The sequence below is a fragment of the Oryzias latipes genome, chromosome 3 (genome assembly GCF_053564925.1).
Source record: "Oryzias latipes strain Hd-rR chromosome 3, Olatipes_Hd-rR_3.1".
In the NCBI taxonomy this organism is placed as follows: domain Eukaryota; kingdom Metazoa; phylum Chordata; class Actinopteri; order Beloniformes; family Adrianichthyidae; genus Oryzias; species Oryzias latipes.
The window spans coordinates 2,418,277-2,436,648 of NC_136239.1; the positions used below are offsets into that span (position 1 = coordinate 2,418,277).

Here is an 18,372-nt window from a genome sequence, read left to right on the forward strand (position 1 = left end):
AATGATTTGTTAAGCTTGCATCGATTCAGATTGTTTAATAGATTTGATTAACCAACCCTAAAAAAAAAAAACATCCCAACTTTTGCAAAGATGGATGTGCATTATGTATAACTGCCTTTAGTAGCCCTGGTGTATAATCCAAAAAATGTGGCAGCTGGCTCTGCGTTTATTAGAGACAGGTGTATATTGGAAACCGCTGTTGATTCCACCACATACAGAACGCTGATGCTACCGGGGTCATTTTGTGGTGAAATTTGCAATGCAGACAACACCAGATGAACATCTCAGGAGCCATTGAAACAATGAGAACTTTATATTATGTAATGATTAGTGAACGTTCCTCTTAGGGTTGGGCGATGTCCCCTAAATTGGCCGTTGACGATGTTTGCTGTCAACCATCGGGATGGACGATGACATCGGGGGGGGGGCTATTTTTACATTTTTCGTTTTTTTACATTTTTCGTTTTTTACATTTTTCGTTCTTATAGAACTGCTATTCGTTATTTAACTTTTTTTATTTTATTTCCCAACTAATGACTAATCCGCGATGGTCCAGTATAAACTGAGGGAAGTGACTTTAACAAAAAAAGTAACAAACAAAATAAAAAAGAAGTAGTCCACTCCTGCACTTAACTAGTGAAGTGGACTGGCGGAGCGCGGACTTCCAGCTTTGTGTTTGATGGGAAGGGAGGGGGGGTGCTTTGTTAAATGGGCGTTACATGTATGGGAGATTTAAGACTGCGATCCGTCCCGCACCTCTAGGGGTACGAGGCTACGAGGCTACGAGCTACCGAACTCAGAACCGGGTCTAAAAGTGTGTGTGTGAGCACAGCTCGGATCGTCAGCAGACACACAGTGGTTTGAGCTTCAAAGCAGAAATGTCGCTCAGTTCTTAGAAAACAGTCAAACAATCACGCGGATTTGTGTTTCCAGTTGTGTCCCGACTAAATAAAGGCTGATGTTATTCCCACATGTTTACGTGCAGCGCCACCCAATGCTAATGTTGTTAGCCCGTGTTTGCATACTGCTAATCCTGGCTTCTTTCCGGCTCCGTCCAGAAAAAGCACTGACCACACGGATTAAAATTCAAATGATGAGCGAACAGGTGTTTCATAATAACCGTAACATTATTAAAAGCACGTTCAGAAGATCGTTTCGTATATTACCGAGCTGACATGTCAATGTATAGCCGCTCGGCGCTGTTTAACATCGTTTTGTATTGAATTGTTACATTCAATAAAGTTTGAAAAAAAAAAAGCCGCTCGGCGGAATTTTCCCCCCCTTCCGGTTTTCAAACCCTACTGCGCATGTGCGAATGATTTATTCTGACCGAAAGTGTGACCTTAGTGAACGTTTTTATATTCAGAAAACATTTTTCTGGGCCCATGTACACGGTTGGATTCTAATCCGACCATAGATCCCATCAAGATATTTTCACATGTAACCGCGGCTTATGGTGTCGACTCGCAACGTGGCGGCGGCGTGGCATCACAATGGTGTCTCGCCATCGGGATGTCAGTCACCCATCACGATGGACGATGATATCGTCCATCGGCACAACCCTAGTTCCTCTTCTCTTGGCTTTCATGCCGATTAATTTCCTGGAGACACGCCCACCTTTCCCTCTTTGCTCAATAATCCATGTTCAAAACAGTTCTTCTAATTCGCTGTCTTTGCATCTCCACCGGGGAATAGTTTGCTCCTTTTTCTGCAGCATCTTCATAAGATCATCCATCTGCTTGCTCCTTTCTCTGATGCGTTTAGGATCCACCCCAAAATGTGGTGCAGATTCCTGACCAGAATGCTCTTTGGCGTTTGCCACCGCACCAAGTTCAAACGCTAAATCGGATGAGCGTTTCTTGGTCATCGCTACACAACACAAATACGGCAGACACCCGGTGTCTTAGAGACCGGTGTCTAAGGAAACTATCTGTTACACAACTGGAAGATCGATGGTATCGTGCATTTAAACAAAAAGAGTTTAGCCAATCACTGCTAGCTCCACAAGTGGGTGTGTCTTTTAGCCTGGGGGCGGTGCTTGCACCACAGACTCTTCCTGGAAGGGGCTGTTCTCACTGGTCTACATCATAATGTGAGAACCCGCTTGTTGTGGGTTGGGAGCGGCTGGTGCTTGGAGAACAGGTTCAGAGGAATACACAGAAATCCATGAACGGATCAAAATACCACTTTGGGTTTGTTTTTAGTGAGGAATGAACATTATAATACACAAAAGCTCAAAAAGTTGACTTTGCAAAGTATATGCCCTTTGAAATGCTTTGATTATGTAAAGCAAAGTCTTTAGTAAGATCTGTGTGACTCAAAGAGAATTTTGTTTGGATATTAAAAAAAAAAAAGCTATTTGGTTTTAGGGGAAATCAAAAGTAGTGATGATCATTAGTGTAGTGAAAAACGATTAATAATCAAATTATAGGATTGATTGAATGGTGATGTACCAAAGGTGGCTCTCTCTGTAGCTGATGGCACAGGTTCTTTAGTGTAGTTCTGTTGCTTTCAGTGAAAAGCTCGGCTTTGTTGTTTGGTTTTCTTCCTACATCTGAGATTTACTGTGGCCAACACGACTCACACTACATGCAAAAGAAACAACGCAACCGCATTAACCAAAGCACAATGGAAATGAGGAACAGACTAATTTCAAAAAAATTAATTTAGTTTCAAGGTATTCAGCGTTTCTTGTGAGGTACGCAATATTTGTACTAGATAACAGGATTCCTTACTAATATACTTTTGTCTGAAAATGTAAATTTAGCTAGCTCTCCACATAGTGACATAAGCGTCCAACCTTTTTGTCTAGCAAAACGTATATTAGTAAGAAATTACATTATCTAGTAGGAAAACACGTTATCTAGTACAAATATCGCATACCTCTCAAGAAGCGCTGAAAAACCTTAAACTGAATTAACTTAATTTGACAGTAAATTAGTCCATTCCTCATTTCAATTGTATTCCACTTATGTTGTTCTCCAGCTCATGCCGTATACATGAGCCGAAGAAACATACATGTTTCTTTTGCATGTAGTGTGAGCCGTGTCGGCCTCCGTACAGATTGAATAGATCTGTAAAAATAAGGATTTTTAATGGCTGATTTAGTTTTTGTGGACCTCCTTGATAGGGAAACTCATTTCACTTCATGTTTGGAGGATGACCCATAAAAAGGCATTAAGGAAATTGGCAACATTTCACTGCCAATCAATGACTTCCAGGCAGACCACATTGTACATCTACACAACGATGAGTTGTGTCATGCATGAGGTGCATATTTGGCTGAAGCCCAGTGTTGTCAGTTTGAAAGTTTTGTTTTGATACAGGAATTTATAATAAGTCTAAGGTTTTCATCTGCTACTTAGAAAGTAAGGTTACTTTTTATTTGAACTAATCGTGAGACTAGCGGCACAAAAAAGACACGGTGATCATTATAACACTCCCAGGTCCCGAAGATGGACTTTTTAAGACAATTGGTGAACAGTTGGCCAGCAGGATAAGCAGCTCTGAATAAGAGGCGTCTAATTAGTTTTTGATGGCCGGTCCCTCTGCAGGAAGAGCAGATGCTACCCTGACTGTGTCAGATTTCAGCAAACCCTTTAGGCCTGTAAGAACAGTTAAAGTTCTTATGTTGGGGTGAGGAGGCCTGTTGGTACCGACCTTGGTACCAGTTGTAGGGCAGTCTGTTGATGGTGCGCTTTTAGAAAGAACAGCTATTTGTTTAAACTCTTTTTGTCTGAGGAATGTCTCATGCAGAGAACAGAATGATTGAACAGAGAATGCAGAGAAGTCCAAAAATGAACGTATAACTGTAGCCTTTAATACAGCATCCAAGTTGATGGTTTATCATGTCTCATTTGCCACCCGCTCATCTTGAAGAACACCACCATTTTATTTTTTACTTCTAAAACAACAGAACAGAGACGAGAATTTCCTGTTAAATTTAACACACGGATGACATGTTAGAAGTAAACAAAATGAGATAAAAGTCCTGCAGAACTAGTGTTGGGATACTATTTTTAAGGATTTAATTTTTTTAGTGTATACATAGTAGGGAGCCGGTTTAGCTCATGCTGGTTTGCGGCGCCTTCCGTCCGTGAAACCCAGGTTCAAATCCGGGCTGCTCCCTGTTCCCTTCTCTACTTCTGTGCCGGTCCCAAGCCCGGTTGCTTTGAGAGGGTTGCGTCAGGAAGGGCATCCGGCGTAAAACATTGCCAAGTTTACCATGCGGCTCGTTCGCTGTGGCGACCCCTGATGGGAAAAGCCGAAAGAGAAACAACAACACATGTATATAGTGTATTTAATTTCACACAGTGAAGTCTTATAAACCGTCTGTTGCATGACATAAAATGGTTTCGGTCTTGTTGCCATGGCTGTTGCAGGTTGGTTTTTATCTGAAAAGCTTTTATGTGTTGCCTTTTTGTTCTTTGTGCTGTTCCCATTACACTGGCACACATTTTTTGCCCCTCAACCCACCCCTCATTTGGAAAACCTACAGAGAGCTTGGATCAGTTAGCCTGCATGTTACTACGCTATACACTGGTTGAAGAGATAAAAACTGGAAGATGTAGCTGGATTTGCTGATAAAATCCCACAACTTTGTGAATGTAGCTTGATTCGCATTTGTAAACATCTTAACGGAAATTTGGAATGCACAGCTACACCGGCACAATATAGTTGTGGCATATAGTTGCATAAAAAAAATCATTGTCATTGTCAAACTCCGCCATTACGTCTTTCTGATATTGATAGTTCTGCTGTGACTACAGCCACAATGACTAGACAAACTGTGCACCTGCAGCAGACTATGACATGTCAGCTGTGGTTGCTCCGCAAGGCCCCGTCGAAGCCGTTCTCTTCTGCCTCTGAGGCGTCTTTTTAAGCCCTCTATGTTCCATGAACTACCTGTTACGCAACAATATTTTGTTCCACTTCTAATGCGTCTCTAGAAGTAGTTGCAGTGGCGGGACGTGTGCACTGGGGTATTTCATGAAAGGTAAAATGGAACAGAAAAACATCTGAGTGACGCCGCAGAGACGGATGATCCTGCAACCATGTTCTGTAGTAAAATGTTTAAATATTCCTGACAATTGTTGTCCTGATTTTCTGGTTTAGCTCCCTGTCAGGCTGTGTGTACAGCTGCAGGAGAGCTTTTTATGAAGGAAAACACGGAAAATAGCCATTATTTACCATTTTTATGGATTTCAAAGTTTAAGATGTGGGCACCTTAATCCATGCACATGTCCTGCTGTGCTGTTTAGCAATCCCATTGGCCAAAATGATGGAAGTTGTCCTGTGGTGCAGCACGATATAAGGCAAACTCGCGATATGCGATTTTGGTGAATAATATTGCGATAACTATATAATTCGCGGTATATAAACCAATAGCAAAACAACCAAAAACATCATTTCCATTTCACTGCAACAGTATAAAAATTATACTCCAAATGACCCTCGTCGACGTAGGAGGCAAACATCAAACATGAAAGGGCTCATCTGATTGATCAACAACGTAAACGGGTCCTTGCGATTGGTTAAATGCATAAAGGGATTTATTTCATTTGTTCAATATTTCAAGCTGCCATGAGTTTGTTTTAGCACATTTAAGGTAACCATTTATTGTGATTTCGCCGTCTTTTGCGGTATGCATATTGCACAGCTTGATGTCGCGATAGTGATACATTTGCGGTATATTGTGCAGGCCTACAGCACACACATAGAAAGTCCTTTTAAAGTGGTTTCAGTCTACTTTTTTGGTATATATTTATATAGCAAAACAGCCTAAAAGCCTTATGGGCTGTTTTCCACCACTTCTGGATCTGAAACGATCCGCTGATGTGTTGTTTACACCAGGGGTCTCAAACTCAATTTACCTTGGGGCGACTGAAGGCGGGGTCTAGCTGAGGCTGGGCCGAAACTTCAGCGCACACACACACACACAAAACCTGTTAGTGTCTGAGTGTCTAGAATCAGCAATTTAAAAAATGAAATCATTTCAGAGCTTTGACTATATTTTATAACGCAAAATAAGAACAAGGACCCTGGTGAGAACACTGGTGTGTAACTTCCTCAGATACGTCCCTTCTTTGGTAGTAAATTTGTGAGGAGCATCTACTATTAACTATACTCTATTATGAGCTGTTTAAAATCATTCATTCATTCATTTTTTTTTTTTCTTAACCGCTTTTTCCCTTTCGGGGTCACGGGGCTGCCGGAGCCTATCCCGGCCACTTGTGGGCGAAGGCAGGGGATTGTTTAAAATCAATCAAATTAAATCAAATGCCTAAATAAAAAAATGGATAAGTAAACAAATCAACCGTTAGACTACAAACAATGCATTGTGGGAAACGGTGTCCTGACAGTTCTTGTAGTTAAAGTGATCAAATAAAATCTATTTAAAAACCTATTGATAAAAAATAGGCTACACAAATTATAAAACATTCAAAAAAGTTCAGTGCTGGCTGCATGTATTTAAAAAATTACATGCCAATAGAGACTTTCTAAAAAGGAAAGTAAGGAAGTCCTAAATGTGGTCCTGGGAGGGGGCGGTCAGGTTTCCTGCCCTAAATGTTTTCCTGCTTGAAGCCCGGTCAATGTCAAGCCCCCAAGAGTAAGATACCTCACTGTGATTGGTTGGTTTGTCAGCTCCACACACGACACTGCAAAAGTGTCATTAATACAAAACTGGCGGGCGCACTAACATTAAACTTTTATATTAAGGCGGGGGGCTGCAAAATATCATCTTGGGGGCCGCACGTTTGAGACCCCTGGTTTACACAATCAGCTGCTGACGCCTGGTACCGAGTAAATACGTCCAGAGATCGCTGTATTATTCTTAGTTTTATTCCATTTTCAAAAAGAGTTATAGTAACAAGACAAGTTCCCTGTTATGGGACCAATAACATTTAAAAAGTTCTATTTTAGTTTCTTTCAATAAATATACACAGAAACACAACTGCACAAATTTGAACAATTGATGTTTCAGGGACTCGATGTATCAGCATCTAAGATTTTGTATTCAAGACAAACAAAAATCCTATTAAAAACAAAGACAAATCATATTCAAAACAGACGTAAAACTAAATGTTGGATTCATATTTTTTCTACAAAGTTGTGCACAAAGTGTTAATTTGTGCACATCTTTGTCTTTATGAAGACGTTTCTTTTTGACAGCACACAGTAAAACTCCTCCACACTTTATCCACGTTTCTCAGACAGACATGAACTTTTTCACTCCTTTCTCTTCTTTAACCTCAAAGTTCAAACCTTCATAGTAAAATAAGTCCAGTTTATACAGAATGAAAACAAAAGATCTGATCACGATCAAGGATTTATGTAGATCTGGAAAGCGAAACGCATTCTTCACAGGGACACGGCACAGAGGAGATTGATGGATTGATAATGCACTGGGGGAAGGGGGGCACATGAAAACTGCAAAAGAAGAAATCTGCAAAACAGCACGACTGCCAAAGGTGAACCGCGTTAAAAGGAGGAAACGCTGTATTGTCTGTGCGCTCGGGGCCACTCAGCCTGAGCTCTTGAAATAATCTAGATTGAACGCAGTCATTCATAGCTGCAATCTTCCACAACCAGACAGATCAACAACCGTGTGTTTGCAGATTTTAGTGAAAGTTTTTGTTTAAATTAACTTCTATTCTGATGAAGTTATGTTCTTAACGTACAGTGGTTTGACCTCTTTTGTTGTTGTTAGTACTGAACTTTGGCTGATGTTGAATTGTTGTAAATGGGCTATACATTAAACTTGATATTGACATTTAGTTTATTGTAAATCCTGAGGTTTCCATTTTTTTTTTACTTAGTGCTATTTATGTGTCAAATCAGCAACAATCTCAAATCTTTCATTACTGTAAAGTTCTTGTATTTTTGTCTTTAAATGACTTTGTATGTATTGTGTGTAGGTTAGCAGGAAATTTTCAACTGCATAAAAAAGAGAAATTAGTTTCTGGATTAAAATAATGAGGTCAATAGGGCTGAAGGTCTTCACACTGGAATCAGGTTTTACTGCCTAGTGTCATCTGTTGTATCGGTTTGCCTTTTAGATTCATGGAGTTTCAAAAGAACTGTTTTTTTATACTATATTATTTTCAACATGCAGGGCTCGACATAGCCATTTGTCCGCTGGCCCGGTGTGGGTACCGGATGGTCTCGGGTTGCCGGATGTTCTCTGGGTCCTTCGGGGTCCTTCGACCAATGATGACGTCACACTATTTGATTGGCTGTAAGTTGCCACGACCAATGAGTTAACGTCGCTAAGTTTTAAAAAAAACTTTATTGACAATTGCGGTATCATACATTAACAATGACATTAACGTTAACAACGAACAATAACGATGTAATCAATATTGCCTCGAAGATCAGTCACCATTGCCAAATATAAAATATTGACATAGAAAATAAAGAATAGAGGGGAAAAAAAGAAACAATGAACATAACACACAAATAAATAAAAACATAAGTAAAATAAAATAAAGGAACATAGAAATAAATCTAAGTAGTCTAATACTAGTTAAGTTAGGGGTACTTGTAAAGTTTGTATTTCTGAACAAAACTAAGCAATTTCAAGCCATTCTCCTTTTTCATATAATGAAGTGATTGAAAGCAAAAACAGAGCTCTTTATTAAATGTTATAAAAGTGATTTGGGCTTCAAAACTTGACCTCACCAAGATGGCGGTGCTCTCCTCCCATGAGGAACCACGTGATGTCTCCTCTAGTGATATAACTCATTTGAAGGACCCTGAAGGACCCCGAGAACATCCGGCAACCCGAGAACATCCGGTACCTACACCGGTCCTGTTTTTCGAGCAGTACGGACCACAAGACTTTATTTTTTACTTGTCCGCTCGGGCCACTAAAATATCTAACAATTAATACATTTTTCACCTTTTTCAATAAAGTATATTTTGCGAAAACGTGTAGATTTACCTCGTCTTTATAATTTACTTTTTCTGCTAGTCCTGTGTTCAGACTTCAAGGGTTTCTATGGGAAACCTTTTATCACTCTTCTCCTTCTCTCCCGCCTGCGCGCGCGGCTGTCGCGGCACGCGCTCACTCAATTTTTTTTTCAAACTTTATTGAATGTAACAATTCAATACTAAACAATGTTAAACAGCAACAACGAAGGAACAAGCCAGTGGGTTATTATTACATTTTAGGCAGATATATTTAAACTGACACACATATCAGCGCGCCCCCTGGTGGTTTTTCACCGCGATGATCATAAATCCAACACCGTCACTGAAGAGAGACTGAAGCATGTCAGAGATGTGGAAGACATGGCAGGAATAGATAGGAATATGTTAGATGGAGTGACGGGTGGAATTAGTAGTATGGACAGCAAGATATTTAATGAATGCATTGAAGATGAAACTGTATGCACTAAGCTTTAAGCTGAATGTCAAAGAATCAAAGGCAACTCAAAATACCTGAATCTCAGACTCAAACGGAGTATAAGGTCAAACTACTTAATTTTGTTTTTCTTTACAACACTGTAAGCAGTAAGTATTTCTAGTTAACTGAATGATCTCAGTAATGTAATTGTATTTAATTTTTCAATTATTTAATTTAATTAGGTAACTAAAGTAACTAAAAAGTAAATGTAACTTTGCAACAGTAACAAAAAGCAGAACCTTAAGGCAGTCAGGGCAAAAAAGTCAATAAAACTTCTTAACTATTGATTAGGAACAAATGTGAAATAGCAGTGAATAGAGGCAGCATGAAAACTTCTGAACTAGTGTTAACTACTACACTGCAGTGCTCTCTTCAAAACATCTGAAACAGACTAGAGCAGATTTAAGTTTGATATGGTCTATTTTCAGTCATTGAAAAGTGTATAAATAAGTGGTAGATGTCACCAGAATGCACCAAATTGCACCATATTAAAATTTTCCGGGGGGACATGCCCCCGGACCCCCCTAAAGTTGCAAGCACCTGCGGAGCGGCGGGTTTCGCTGTGCGCGGTGTCGGGCCAGTAACTTTTAAAAACTACTGGCCCTCTGGGCCAGTGCAAATTTCTGGGCTATGTCAACCCCTGACATGTGATTTTGTGTTTGCTGGTAATATGTATAAACTTCCAAAAAAGTGTATATTCATGTGTGCATAACACTTTTCAATAGTCTTAATATATAGGGCTTTTGCTTCTTGTCCAAATGCCTACAATGTTGCTTTGAATACAAGAATTATATTATTCCTGTTATTAAATCTGACAAATGATCTGAGACCGGTTGGAAATGGTGCAGATGCAGAACAACAGGAATGCCGCTTCACAGCTGCACATCAGCGTCTGCTCTGGAATGAAGACGGTTGGTTACTCTGTAATTAAATCTTGACGTTCCGTAAAGAGTCTCAGCGACCAGCGGTGAAGGCAACTCCTCCGCTGCCTCTTTGAAGTCCCTCCACTGTTGCTGCTGCTTTTCTGAATGCGGGAAGATCTCAGAGGCCAGAAAGGCGAAGAGGGAGAAGAGTGAACGGGTCCAGTGCTGCAGGGCAGAAAAAGTCAGGAAGGCGCACTCTTTAGAGGATCAACCATGCATGTAATCCCTCAAAACAGAGCCTGAATCTCTCTGTGTGTAAATGCATCGAATCTATATTACCCTGAGGAAAAAAGGTCATGGCTGCCAATGTAGTCCCAGCATGAAACCGATGGAGTTGATTTGACAAAACATCTTTAAAGGATGTCTTAGTAATTGTGGTTAGTGTTCAGAATGTTTGTTATTCCTGGCTCCTTGTTTCAAGTGTCAACGTTGGCATTCAGGCTGGAATGTGGACTCATTGGCTTTGTCTTGATGCCTAATAGTTAGGGCTACACAGATGAGTCGTCCTATTTACACAATGTTTACAGTGTTGATGCGTTGTGTTGCATAGTTACGGAAACGCTGTATAAAATGCTCAAGATGAGTTGATTGCAAAGGATAACTCTCATTTATTATCATCATCCTAGAGGACTCTCGCTCGCTGTCTTTTGACTCGCAAACACTTTAGCAAATGGTAAACGGCGTATACTTCTGGAGCTTTACAGTTACAAACCCATTCACACACTGGTGGTGGCTCTGCTGCCGGACACTGCCGCCAACCAGTGCATTGTGGGATTTGAAGTCAATTGGCAATGCACACAGGGAAGCTCTAATTGTGCCAGTTGTGAGCTTAACATTATTACACCAACCTTGAGTTGCTAAAGACCAAACACTTGGATATTTATGAAAAAAAAAATGTGACCAAAAACACAAAGCAGTCCTTAACCCCTGCATAAATGTAAATAGAAATGTCTCATTTAATTACATTTTCAATGGCCATCAAAACCAAAAGTATTTTTGTAATTCTTAGATTTCTTTTTCTATTTTAATTTGCTTTTTGTGCATTTTTGAAAGTGTCGGACAAACGTCAAAACAATACAGTATTTTAACTGGTTGCAATCGTGTAAGATTGTTGCTAACGCAGAATTGATAGGCTTTTGCTGGTAGGGGTGGGACATTTGTCAAATAAAGGGTAATAAGCATACACTCACTCAGACTCTGAAAACCTATTCAAATGGAAGTAAAAATGTTTTTAGTTTCTTCATGTCTAAAAAAAACACAACTGATGTTAACAGAAGACTTGTTCATTGCAGCCGTAGTGATAAATAAATCTCAAGCACACAATGGACTATTCCTGAGTTAGTGACACCTTCTCTGAGTTAGTGAAACCTTCCCTGAGTTAGTGACACCTTCCCTGAGTTAGTGACACCTTCTCTGAGTTAGTGAAACCTTCCCTGAGTTAGTGAAACCTTCCCTGAGTTAGTGAAACATTCTCTGAGTTAGTGAAACCTTCTCTGAGTTAGTGAAACCTTCTCTGAGTTAGTGAAACCTTCTCTGAGTTAGTGAAACCTTCTCTGAGTTAGTGAAACCTTCTCTGAGTTAGTGAAACCTTCCCTGAGTTAGTGAAACCTTCTCTGAGTTAGTGAAACCTTCTCTGAGTTAGTGAAACCTTCTCTGAGTTAGTGGAACCTTCTCTGAGTTAGTGGAACCTTCCCTGAGTTAGTGAAACCTTCTCTGAGTTAGTGAAACCTTCCCTGAGTTAGTGAAACCTTCTCTGAGTTAGTGAAACCTTCCCTGAGTTAGTGAAACCTTCCCTGAGTTAGTGAAACCTTCCCTGAGTTAGTGACACCTTCCCTGAGCTAGTGACACATTCTCTGAGTTAGTGAAACCTTCTCTGAGTTAGTGAAACCTTCCCTGAGTTAGTGAAACCTTCCCTGAGTTAGTGAAACCTTCCCTGAGTTAGTGACACCTTCCCTGAGTTAGTGAAACCTTCTCTGAGTTAGTGAAACCTTCCTTGAGTTAGTGAAACCTTCCTTGAGTTAGTGAAACCTTCCCTGAGTTAGTGAAACCTTCTCTGAGTTAGTGAAACCTTCCCTGAGTTAGTGAAACCTTCCCTGAGTTAGTGAAACCTTTTCTGAGTTAGTGATACTTCTCTGAGTTAGTGAAATCTTCTCTGAGTTAGTGAAACCTTCCCTGAGTTAGTGAAACCTTCCCCGAGTTGGTGAAACCTTCCCCGAGTTAGTGAAACCTTCCCTGAGTTAGTGACACCTTCTCTGAGTTAGTGAAACCTTCCCTGAGTTAGTGAAACCTTCTGAGTTAGTGAAACCTTCTCTGAGTTAGAGAAACCTTCTCTGAGTTAGTGAAACCTTCCCTGAGTTAGTGAAACCTTCCCTGAGTTAGTGAAACCTTCCCTGAGTTAGTGAAACCTTCTGTGAGCTAGTGACACATTCTCTGAGTTAATGAAATTTTCTCTGAGTTACTGAAACCTTCTCTGAGTTAGTGAAACCTTCTCTGAGTTAGTGAAACCTTCTCTGACTTAGTGAAACCTTCCCTGAGTTAGTGACACCTTCTCTGAGTTAGTGAAACCTTCCCTGAGTTAGTGAAACCTTCTGAGTTAGTGAAACCTTCTCTGAGTTAGAGAAACCTTCTCTGAGTTAGTGAAACCTTCCCTGAGTTAGTGAAACCTTCCCTGAGTTAGTGAAACCTTCCCTGAGTTAGTGAAACCTTCCCTGAGTTAGTGAAACCTTCCCTGAGTTAGTGAAACCTTCTCTGAGTTAGTGAAACCTTCTGTGAGCTAGTGACACATTCTCTGAGTTAATGAAATCTTCTCTGAGTTACTGAAACCTTCTCTGAGTTAGTGAAACCTTCTCTGAGTTAGTGAAACCTTCTCTGAGTTAGTGAAACCTTCTCTGAGTTAGAGACACCTTCTCTGAGTTAGAGACACCTTCTCTGACTTAGAGAAACCTTCTCTGAGTTAGAGAAACCTTCTCTGAGTTAGAGAAACCTTCTCTGAGTTAGAGAAACCTTCTCTGAGTTAGAGAAACCTTCTCTGAGTTAGAGAAACCTTCTCTGAGTTAGTGAAATCTTCTCTGAGTTAGTGAAACCTTCTCTGAGTTAGAGACACCTTCTCTGAGTTAGAGACACCTTCTCTGAGTTAGAGAAACCTTTTCTGAGTTAGAGAAACCTTCTCTGAGTTAGAGAAACCTTTTCTGAGTTAGAGAAACCTTCTCTGAGTTAGAGAAACCTTCTCTGAGCTAGTGACACATTCTGAGTTAGTGAAACCTTTTCTGAGTTAGAGAAACCTTCTCTGAGCTAGTGACACATTCTCTGAGTTAGAGAAACCTTTTCTGAGTTAGAGAAACCTTTTCTGAGTTAGTGAAACCTTCTCTGAGTTAGAGAAACCTTATCTGAGTTAGAGAAACCTTCTCTGAGTTAGTGAAACCTTCTCTGAGCTAGTGAAACTTTTTCTGAGTTAGTGAAACCTTTTCTGAGTTAGAGAAACCTTCTCTGAGTTAGTGAAACCTTCTCTGAGCTAGTGACACATTATCTGAGTTAGTGAAACCTTCTCTGAGTTAGTGGAACCTTCTCTGAGTTAGTGGAACCTTCCCTGAGTTAGTGAAACCTTCTCTGAGTTAGTGAAACCTTCCCTGAGTTAGTGAAACCTTCTCTGAGTTAGTGAAACCTTCCCTGAGTTAGTGAAACCTTCCCTGAGTTAGTGAAACCTTCCCTGAGTTAGTGACACCTTCCCTGAGTTAGTGAAACCTTCTCTGAGTTAGTGAAACCTTCCCTGAGTTAGTGAAACCTTCCCTGAGTTAGTGACACCTTCCCTGAGTTAGTGAAACCTTCTCTGAGTTAGTGAAACCTTCCTTGAGTTAGTGAAACCTTCCCTGAGTTAGTGACACCTTCTCTGAGTTAGTGAAACCTTCCCTGAGTTAGTGAAAGCTTCCCTGAGTTAGTGAAACCTTTTCTGAGTTAGTGATACTTCTCTGAGTTAGTGAAATCTTCTCTGAGTTAGTGAAACCTTCCCTGAGTTAGTGAAACCTTCCCCGAGTTAGTGAAACCTTCCCTGAGTTAGTGAAACCTTCCCTGAGTTAGTGACACCTTCTCTGAATTAGTGAAACCTTCCCTGAGTTAGTGAAACCTTCTCTGAGTTAGAGAAACCTTCTCTGAGTTAGTGAAACCTTCCCTGAGTTAGTGAAACCTTCCCTGAGTTAGTGAAACCTTCCCTGAGTTAGTGAAACCTTCCCTGAGTTAGTGAAACCTTCCCTGAGTTAGTGAAACCTTCTGTGAGCTAGTGACACATTCTCTGAGTTAATGAAATCTTCCTTTGAGTTACTGAAACCTTCTCTGAGTTAGAGACACCTTCTCTGAGTTAGAGAAACCTTCTCTGTGTTAGAGAAACCATCTCTGAGTTAGAGAAACCTTCTCTGAGTTAGAGAAACCTTCTCTGAGTTAGAGAAACCTTCTCTGAGTTAGAGAAACCTTCTCTGAGTTAGAGAAACCTTCTCTGAGTTAGAGAAACCTTCTCTGAGTTAGAGAAACCTTCTCTGAGTTAGAGACACCTTCTCTGAGTTAGAGAAACCTTTTCTGAGTTAGAGAAACCTTCTCTGAGTTAGAGAAACCTTCTCTGAGCTAGTGACACATTCTCTGAGTTAGTGAAACCTTTTCTGAGTTAGAGAAACCTTCTCTGAGCTAGTGACACATTCTCTGAGTTAGTGAAACCTTTTCTGAGTTAGAGAAACCTTTTCTGAGTTAGAGAAACCTTCTCTGAGTTAGAGAAACCTTCTCTGAGCTAGTGACACATTCTCTGAGTTAGTGAAACCTTTTCTGAGTTAGAGAAACCTTTTCTGAGTTAGAGAAACCTTTTCTGAGTTAGAGAAACCTTCTCTGAGTTAGAGAAACCTTCTCTGAGCTAGTGACACATTCTCTGAGTTAGTGAAACCTTTTCTGAGTTAGAGAAACCTTCTCTGAGCTAGTGACACATTCTCTGAGTTAGTGAAACCTTTTCTGAGTTAGAGAAACCTTTTCTGAGTTAGAGAAACCTTCTCTGAGTTAGTGAAACCTTTTCTGAGCTAGTGACACATTCTCTGAGTTAGTGAAACCTTTTCTGAGTTAGAGAAACCTTCTCTGAGTTAGTGAAACCTTCTCTGAGCTAGTGACACATTATCTGAGTTAGTGAAACCTTCTCTGAGTTAGTGAAACCTTCTCTGCAGTGCTCTCTGTATTTCTGGGTTTCCTATGATGCCAGAGTTCTGCTGTGATTGAAATGTCTGTCTGTGTTTACATGAGAGCGGAGGGTTTCTCCGCCATGAAGCCTCACGGTGCACAGCGCATCAGTAACGGCTGCATGCCCCCTGTTCTCTTTGTGCTTCATGCTTCTTTAGGAGTTTGCTGCACTAACAAAGGAGGTGAACGTGTGCCGGGAGCAGCTTCTGGAGAAAGAGGAGGAGATCGCCGAGTTGAAGGCGGAGAGGAACAACACCCGGGTGAGTGAGATGCACACCTTTTTCCTTGGATCTAGCTAGCAACAGTTGTCAAAACAAAAACTCTTTTACTGTTTAACATTGACAACAAATCTTATGGAGACAAAAAACAGTTCATGGTTTCCAAAATGTGTAGTTTGAGAGCAGGAGCGAGGCTTCACTCTGGTCCTCCCTGTCTGTGGTGTGTGCAGCTCCTGCTGGAACACCTGGAGTGCCTGGTGTCGCGTCACGAGCGCAGTCTGAGGATGACCGTGGTGAAGAGGCAGGCTCAGTCTCCTGCTGGTGTCTCCAGCGAGGTGGAGGTCCTCAAGGCTCTCAAGTCACTTTTTGAACACCACAAAGCCCTTGATGAGAAGGTGTGTTTTTGTAGGGAATGTCCAACAGCTCCTGGTAGAATACTGTGCTTGATAAGGATGAATGAAGTTAAAAAGGTTTATGTTCCACCTTTGAAGGTAAGAGAGCGTCTTCGTGTTGCTCTGGAGCGATGCAGCGCTTTGGAGGAAGAACTCGCCATTTCACACAAAGAAGTGAGTAAACACTACAAACTCTGTTTGGGGCTTAGGATGTAAACGGGGTGTTTCGGCTCCAAGTTAGAAGAAGTGCGGCTACACTGGACTTTGTTTAGTATTTATTGAAGTCTCAAGAGCTCAGAGGCTGTTTGTTCATGCATGAATCTACCTGATGTCCTTCATCCGAGGACTGTGGTACATATAGCAGGTTCCAGATGTTATCTGAGATCGCTTCAGTCAGACTTTGCAGAAATCATGTCACACCAGGTTAGTAAATGCTGTGAGGCCATTTGAGCTTTATACAAATGCGTTGAAATGAATCTCATAAAGAACTTTGTGTGATGTTTCTTTGTCCCTCATGTTTTTGATGCCTGCACCAGCCACCCTTGTGAGGGACCAAAGGCTGATTTATGTGAGGTTTAATGCCTTTTGTGAGGCAGAGGGGAAAAAAAAACAAGCACAGGAACCGCGAGAATTGCCCCTTACCCCATAACTTCTGCTAGTTGCCTCTGCTTTTAGTTTAACCCGATGAAGCAGCAGAACATGTGAGGGTTTGTACCAGGCTCCAGAAAGACCTAGAGGAGAATTTTTTTCTCTCAATAACCTTTATTGCACATTTTTCAATTTACAGAAATTCACATTCAGTTGCACAATAAAGAAACAATTGTTACTATCAAACACACATATAAGACCAAACAACAATAATAGGAATAAGCCCTTTTTGTGTGTGTCCCTGCTGGACTTACAGCAGCAACAGAATGTTTAGGGAAGAGGGTTGATATGGAGACAGCGATGTGGTGACACTGATGCTACCATGCTATCATGCAACCATGCTATCATGCTAAAATACTCAGATGCTTTATTGCTGTGTGTCGCCTACATCTGATCACGGACCGGTTTAAAGTCAGACCATATTTTCACAGAGCGAACTTTAAGACGTGGAGGATAAATGCCACAAAAAGAATTCATAGAACATTAATAAAAACTGTATTTTATAAATATAATAACAGACACTTTCTGCTGGCTCTTGTAACATTACAGAGCCCAGCGTTGAGCTGAAAAAAGACCCCCCCCTCGTGAGAACAACTTTACCGTCAATGAGTAGAATCCAGAACATGATCCTGTTTTTATTCTGTTTCTCTTCTGATTTGATGTTGAAATGAATCCACTGGAGGCAGAATCAGGAAAAGGTGATTTTTTTTCTGTCAGTCTGCTCCCCTTCAGTAAATCTGTCCTTGTTTTCTCAGCAGCTTTGAATCTTTGGTTCAGACTTCAGGTGACGGACTGATCCCCTCTTCTCATGGGGGCATTTTTCAGCAGGAAAACACAAACGACTCATTTGTTCCATAGAAAAAACAGTTGTTTTTATGTGTGACTTCCTCTCTAATTGTATTCAACATATCATTTTTTAAAGATAACACTTATAGTTTTTCTTTGTAACATAATGAAATCAGTTGGCTGGTAGAATTTTTCTTTATTTTTTTTAATTTACCAGCCAACTTGGCTGGTAGATAAAAGAACCGTCCATGAACCTGCAGCACCTGAATGTGTGCATGTGACTAAGGCATAAAGTGTAAGCCGATGTAGTGGTTGGAGTGTGCGATGGGACCCAAAATGCTGTATGTCACAATATTTGTAAGAAATTTTAATTTTATATGACTGGAATGCAGAAAAATGTAGGCTATGCAGAATAAAACTGAATCATTGTTATGCCCTAATAAGGAGAGCCGATCATGTGTGTGTGCGTGTGCGTGCACCTCATGCGCCGTTGGTTTGTTGAATGGGATTAAAATTGCCTAAAGGCCTAAGGGATGTCTGATAGATTTGACCTACATTTGTTCTTTGCTTTCCTCTGAAGCGTTTTGTGGTTTAGTCATCCTCTCTTCTTAGATTCAGCACACACACACACACACACACACACACACACACACACACACACACACACACACACACACAGGTGCGTAGCTGCCTCACAGTCTAAACTAACCCTCCAAAGGAAACTGAAAGGTTAAAGATCTCTTGATTGGGTTTGACCACAGCCCGTTTTAGGGTCGGTGCTTCACAGACGT

The 18,372-nt window shown here is 40.8% G+C and overlaps 1 protein-coding gene across 23 annotated transcripts in view; it reads left to right on the top strand.

The window, feature by feature from the left end:
• ppfia1 (PTPRF interacting protein alpha 1) overlaps positions 1 to 18,372 on the top strand; it is a 63,898-nt gene that overhangs the window by 15,772 nt on the left and 29,754 nt on the right. For all 23 annotated transcript variants that reach the window (XM_078944896.1, XM_078944902.1, XM_078944916.1 and 20 more), the window contains 3 exons: positions 15,696 to 15,797; positions 15,986 to 16,150; positions 16,247 to 16,321. In XM_078944896.1, the coding sequence (XP_078801022.1) occupies positions 15,696 to 15,797; positions 15,986 to 16,150; positions 16,247 to 16,321 (342 nt within the window). The remainder of the gene's footprint in view (positions 1 to 15,695; positions 15,798 to 15,985; positions 16,151 to 16,246; positions 16,322 to 18,372) is intronic.